The sequence below is a fragment of the Zootoca vivipara genome, chromosome 9 (genome assembly GCF_963506605.1).
Source record: "Zootoca vivipara chromosome 9, rZooViv1.1, whole genome shotgun sequence".
NCBI classification, from domain to species: domain Eukaryota; kingdom Metazoa; phylum Chordata; class Lepidosauria; order Squamata; family Lacertidae; genus Zootoca; species Zootoca vivipara.
Window position 1 is genome coordinate 61,073,993 of NC_083284.1, and position 6,000 is coordinate 61,079,992.

The 6,000-nt window shown below is 41.1% G+C and overlaps 1 protein-coding gene across 1 annotated transcript in view; it reads right to left on the reverse strand.

The window, feature by feature from the left end:
* The window catches only part of CORIN (corin, serine peptidase), a 130,433-nt gene that overhangs the window by 13,145 nt on the left and 111,288 nt on the right, over positions 1 to 6,000 (reverse strand). Inside the window, 1 exon segment of the mRNA XM_035112248.2 lies at positions 423 to 545. Coding sequence (XP_034968139.2) covers positions 423 to 545 — 123 coding nt within the window.

Here is a 6,000-nt window from a genome sequence, read left to right on the forward strand (position 1 = left end):
ACCAATGGTCTTCCTATCTCATTAAACAAAGTACTTCAAAATTGGAGAGCTCTTGATTTTTAGAAGCATTATTTTTGTATTTAATTTACACCTGCAAACTTTGAGAGTTTGATTTGGCAAACATCCCAACATTAGTTTTATCTCTGTCAATGAGATTTTGGAATCTGCTTATAAAACTTTCAGGTGGCTTTGTATTTAAGTGTTTAAGTGTTAAAAGGAATGTGAAAGGTCACATTTCTGACATGAACTAATAAACTATGAATCTGAATACAGTGTGAAATTTGAAATTTTATAAAGGCATTCAAAATACCAAGTGTCAACATCTAATTTCCCAAAGTTTATGGATTGAAAAAAAATTACCATTTTTAAAAGCATAATTTCATTTTCACTCTATCTACAATAAAAGCACAGCTATTTCTCACCCTTTCACCAAAAGGGCCTGCAATGTGGATATATTTTTTGTCTCCCAGTCAGAGTGTAGATTTAGCCATTTCTCATATGGTGGCTGCTCATACTCTGGGACGATTTCTGTCACAGGTGGCCCCCTGAAATAAACACACATTGAAGGTAGCTTAGTACATTTGTTGATATTAGAATCTGAAAGTTTTTAATGGAATGAAAGAGGATGCCTCAGTTGCAGAGGAAATGTGTTCCATGTGCACTCCATGGAAAACCCTTATTGTTGCTAAAGCTGAAAGCTCATCATTACCATGTGCTCACTGCTTAGTATATAGGATGTGTGGACACCAGAGCCATTGCCACAAGATGCTTTCAGCATAGGCAGGCAGATGCTGTATGCAAAGTGCTTTTAAACATTATCCTCCCTGTACACAGGGTCGGCACAAGTAAGGGTTTTTCTGTGGCCTTCAAAACGGGATAAGTAATTTCTAAGACAGCTCTCAAACAGGCAATTGAATTATATCCTACTTCTGCATATGCTCCAGGGAGAGATTTTTCCAAAGTTGGACCAGATAACATTTTATTATATTATTACAGAGAATATGTCTGACTTCCAGAAGAAGAAATGAGACTTGGAAATGGAAATTGCAAGAGTTCTCTCTAGTGGCTCAAAGCACAGCTCATTTTTCTTTACATCTGTCTAATGCATTACTGTTTTGTTATAATGTTAATGGCTGCATTCAGTGTTTGTGGTCTCCATGGATTTCTTCTTCCTGGCCATTCTTCCCTTACCCATTATGTGTCTGTCAATCTAATTCCCACTGCTTTTCTAATAAGATATTATCAGGAGTATTCATAGAGAGCAATGCTTTCCCCCCCCCCCTTAAGCTGATCAAGGGAACTATTCATATAGAAGAATATCTCAGATTGTATTGAAAACCAGAATCTCTCTTTTCTTTTTTTAAGGCTCAGAAGCAAATAATCAGATCTGGCAAGTCAGCAAGTCCCGTTTCGGCATCCCTTTGGGTTTGGGGTAACTAAATTTTCCTTATGTATTCAAAGCTCTCTATTACAAGGCTATTCATGCAAACACTTAAGCCCTAAGGGATGCTATTGATTCATCAGGTACTAACATTTCACTAAATTATTCATCATTCCTTTGTACTCCCCCAAATCAGTTAATTCACACCTGGAAGGGGCAATGAGATCCAGTCTTAAAAAAAAAATCCCTTAAAAGATTTGTCTAATATCTTTTGTCAGACAGATGTCGAACTTGAATTTTCAATAGAGCATAATAAAGTCATGCTAAATAATTTCCACACAACTCCAGAATACAGAATCATTTTGTTGATAAAAGAAGTTGTGGGCCCAGGTGCAATGGAGCCGTGGTGAGGAGCAAAGGCAATAAATCAATGCCAGGAGGCATGTGTCAGACTTAAGTTCACCACAACTTTATTGATTACAGATGCAAAGGTTTGGTGAAGGCATTGAACATGGATCCAACGATCTACCAGTTTGCCAGCTGGCAGATGAATTGGGGTTAACCAAATTTAGAAGTCGGCCTATGACGTGAACCGCATCCATAAAACTCATTTGATAGCTAGTATATAGGCACTATGGCCCTTCCCCCTCTGAACTGGGTGTCTGGACAGAAGTGCCTCCCTCTAAGATCCCTCAGGGAGATTCCCCCGTTGAGCAGGGTAGGTGGGCCCACCTCCTGGCTGCCTCTCTTGCTTCAGCCAAAAGCCTGTTCTGCCACTCAAGTTGGCTACCTCAGGCAACTCACCACCAAACTTACTCCACCTGCAACCAATCCAACAAGCCATTGCCGATTGCAAACTAAGTGCTCATCATCTGGTTTGAACAGGGTCCCATCATTATGTATGACCAGCCTTCTGTCATGGGCTGCACCATCCACCACACCCCTCTGTCCCCTTTCCTTTGTTCTCTCTATTTACTCAGGTGGGCCTGAGGCCTCACTCATGAGCTTGGACCAGATGATTGCCATGGTGGGGTATTTGGAATGTAAAATGTTTGTAGCCATGACAGCGATTAAGGAAGCTGCTCCCAGTGAAAGGGGGGCAAACAGGACCTATGCCTAGCCTACGTTCAACTATTCCAGGTTCTTAGCTTGGATTAAGAAAGACCTATTAGTGCCACTTCTCTCACTGCAGTTTTAGCTGTACAAAATACAGAAAATAGGAATACCACAAATGTGTGTTTGCAAACTTTGTATCCAATATATGCACTCATTTAGGAGCTCTGGTTGGCTACCTGCTGACAGCGGTTTTGGTGGCAAATGTGGATTCGCATTGACATAATGCACCATCCCGCCACTGGCCGCCCTTATATACAACATGCCACTGCTTCACCAGCATCCCACTGCAAGCCGCCCTTACCTGAAAGACTGTCTCCTCCAATATGTACCTATTCAAACCTTAAAATCCTCCTTGGAGGCCCTGTTCCACATGGCCACACTGAATGAAATGAAGTGGGTAGAAAACTATTTCAGTAATAAAACCCTACTGAGACCTTTTAAATAAGTCCTGCAATCTGGGCCTTTCAGCTTTTAATATATGGTATTATATTGTGGGTGACTGTAGTGTCTGCTGTATTTCTTTAGTTTTTTAATGGTTTTATGCTTTATTTTGTAATTAATTGTTTTTTGCTTATTTATTGTAAACTCCCTAGAGAACTCTATGTTATGGGACAGCATACCGATGTCAAAAATAATCAAATATATTTTAGGGCAGCTTTGTTTGTATGCTCACCCATAAGATATATGAGACATATTAATCCTTTGAAACTTTAATACGGATTGATAAAGGCCCATCTAAATTTAGCATATTCAGTCTGAATGAAGCTTACTTGAAAAATAGCCAGGGTTGGGTTTTTTTATTAAAAAAATAGTATTAATTATTAATATCGTTGTTGCTGTTGATATTATTCACACTGTAACACTGCAATTTTAATTAAACTTAATTACTGAATCAATTAGTAAGGGCCAATTTTTATTGGTGCATTTCAGGCTTAGAGTAACACTTGTATATTTTTACAAGGCCATCTTAGCCCTAATATGTAAGTGAATTAGACTATGGAAAAGCAAATGTTATTAAATACTGCTTTTTGTTTATTTAATTGTAAGTGATCTTCCATATTGAGTTTTGGGTGATTATTTAAACATAACCAATCAATTTTTAAGAATGTTACAACTGGCCATGTACTTGTTTGTAGCTATTAAATCTATATCCTTCTCTTCCTTCCCACAAAGCTCAGAGTAGCATTTAATTTATGCATTTACCAGGTCCAGGACAGGGAGTCTGCTTCTGTGAAGAGTACACCATTGGCATAGGAAACTCAGGCAACAGCACAACTACAACTTCAATGTTTCTGTTTTCATGCTTATTGCCAACATCACTTCCCATGATGAGAAAAGCTTCAGGGTTATGATGTACAGTAAAGGCTAATTGTCTGGGTGGATCTGGACATCCACTGAAGCAATGAGAAAGGAAGCATGAGTAATTCACACTTCCTCTGTCAGCTATTCCATACATAATCCAAAGAGCTGGAGAGGCATATGCATCCCATGAGGAGATGTCGAATCACTGGTGCTTCCTTTCTAACTAGCCGAGTACAATATCTGAAACCATCCTCTGAAACTGCTGAACAGGCAACTGAAAATGGCTTGGAATTACACTGTAAAGGGCTGATTCACAGATACCTATTCAGGTCTTGAAAATGATCCATTGTAGACCCTCCAAGTGTCCCTATTTTCCAGAGACATCCCTGATTTAGAAAAGCTGTCCTGGTTTCTGATTTGATCCTAGAATGTGCCACTTTTCCTTAGGATGTCCCTACTTTCACTGGAGAAATGTTGGAGGGTATGCAATTATCCAACTCCCGAGCCATCTGAAGGCAATCCTGTATAGGGAAGTGTTTTTTTTATGTTTAATGTTTTACTCATATATATATATATATATATATATATATATGTTAGAAGCTGCCCAGAGTGGTTGAGGCAACCAAGTAAGATGTGTGGAGTATAAATAGTAAAATTATCATTTTGGAATGGGACGTCCCTATTTTCATTGGGCAAATGTTGAAGGATATGCCATTGGCTGGCTTGCATGTATGAACTGAGTAATCACAGATCATATGTTGTGGCAAAACAATCACAACCCCTCAAATTCAGTGCTTTCCCATGGATTCTGTTCACACATTCAGGTATGAATAATCAGCGCCGGTGCTAGGGCTTTTTGCGCCCTAGGTAAAATCACCTTCTGCCGCCCCCCCCGGCACATCATGACGCACACGTCATGACGCGTGCACAATGCCGCTGATGCCCCTGCGTCCCATCCGTAGGCGACAGGGCACTGAGCTCTCATTTTGGCTCGCACGCCTCCCGCCTATGGAGGGGATGCTGTGAGCTTCTCAGCGGCGGCGGTAGTGAGCAAGCGGCGGCAGCAGCAACAGCGCCTATGGCGCCACCGCCACCGCTCGCTCGTTGCAGCCGCTGAGGAGCTCACAGCGTCCCCTCCATAGGCAGGAGGGCGCTGAGCTCTCATTTTGGCTCGCGCGCCTCCCACCTATGAAGGAAACGCTGTGAGGTCTTCAGCGGTGGCGGCAGCGAGTGAGCGGCGGCGGCAGCAACAGCGCCCATAGCTGAAGGTTTCAGCTACGGTCGCTGCCACCACCACCGCCCGTTCGTTGCTCCTCCATAGGCGGGAGGAGCGCGCGCTGTGGGAGGGCGGCGGCGGCGCGGGGTTTTTGCGCCCCCTCCATTTACGCACTCTAGGCAACTGCCTAGTTTGCCTAAATGGACACACCGGCCCTGTGAATAATCAAGCCCTAGTTCACACATGCATGTACATCACTTGATTTTTCTACATTTGAACCGGTTGTTGAATGTTTCTCAACTCCATTGAAAAGCACTGCATTTGAGGACATTTGAAGTTCTAGCTGTACTGTTAGATCTGAGATGGCCCATGCAATTGCCTGAGATTGTAGTCATTAAGTAACAAATGGACATGTGTGACCCAATCCCAAATACTGAATAATCAAGTGATGAGAAATCAAGGGAACTAAATGTAATCTGTTTTGACACTGTCTTTATAACTACAGTCAATATTGACTGCAGAATAGGTTGTTTTAGAATGCTTGATGGCATAAACAAACAAACAAACAAACAAGGATCTTAAATGATTGACTACATTCTTTTTCTCCCTATAAATTTCCATTTTTAGGTCAAAATTAATGACGTGAGACTTGATATATATCTGTAGCAAGCAATTTTTCCAAACAGTGCTCCTCCTCAGATGATATAATAATAAATATACTTATGCAGAAAATGCTTCAGGAAAGGAACTGGAGAATCATGAAAAATACTTCTTTAAATCCTCCAAGTTCCTTAAGGGGCACCACTACACTCTGCAGCTGATCAAAATCTATTTCTCAGTTTCAGCTAGATTTATTTTAGAATGATTTAAAACAGGTACTAAGCTTTTTACCAAGCATACTGCAGATTAATGAACAAAAGTGGTATTTTGGCAAGGTTTGTATGTCAGAGCAGCCAAATGGAAATAATCTGAGCAGAACTGGTGG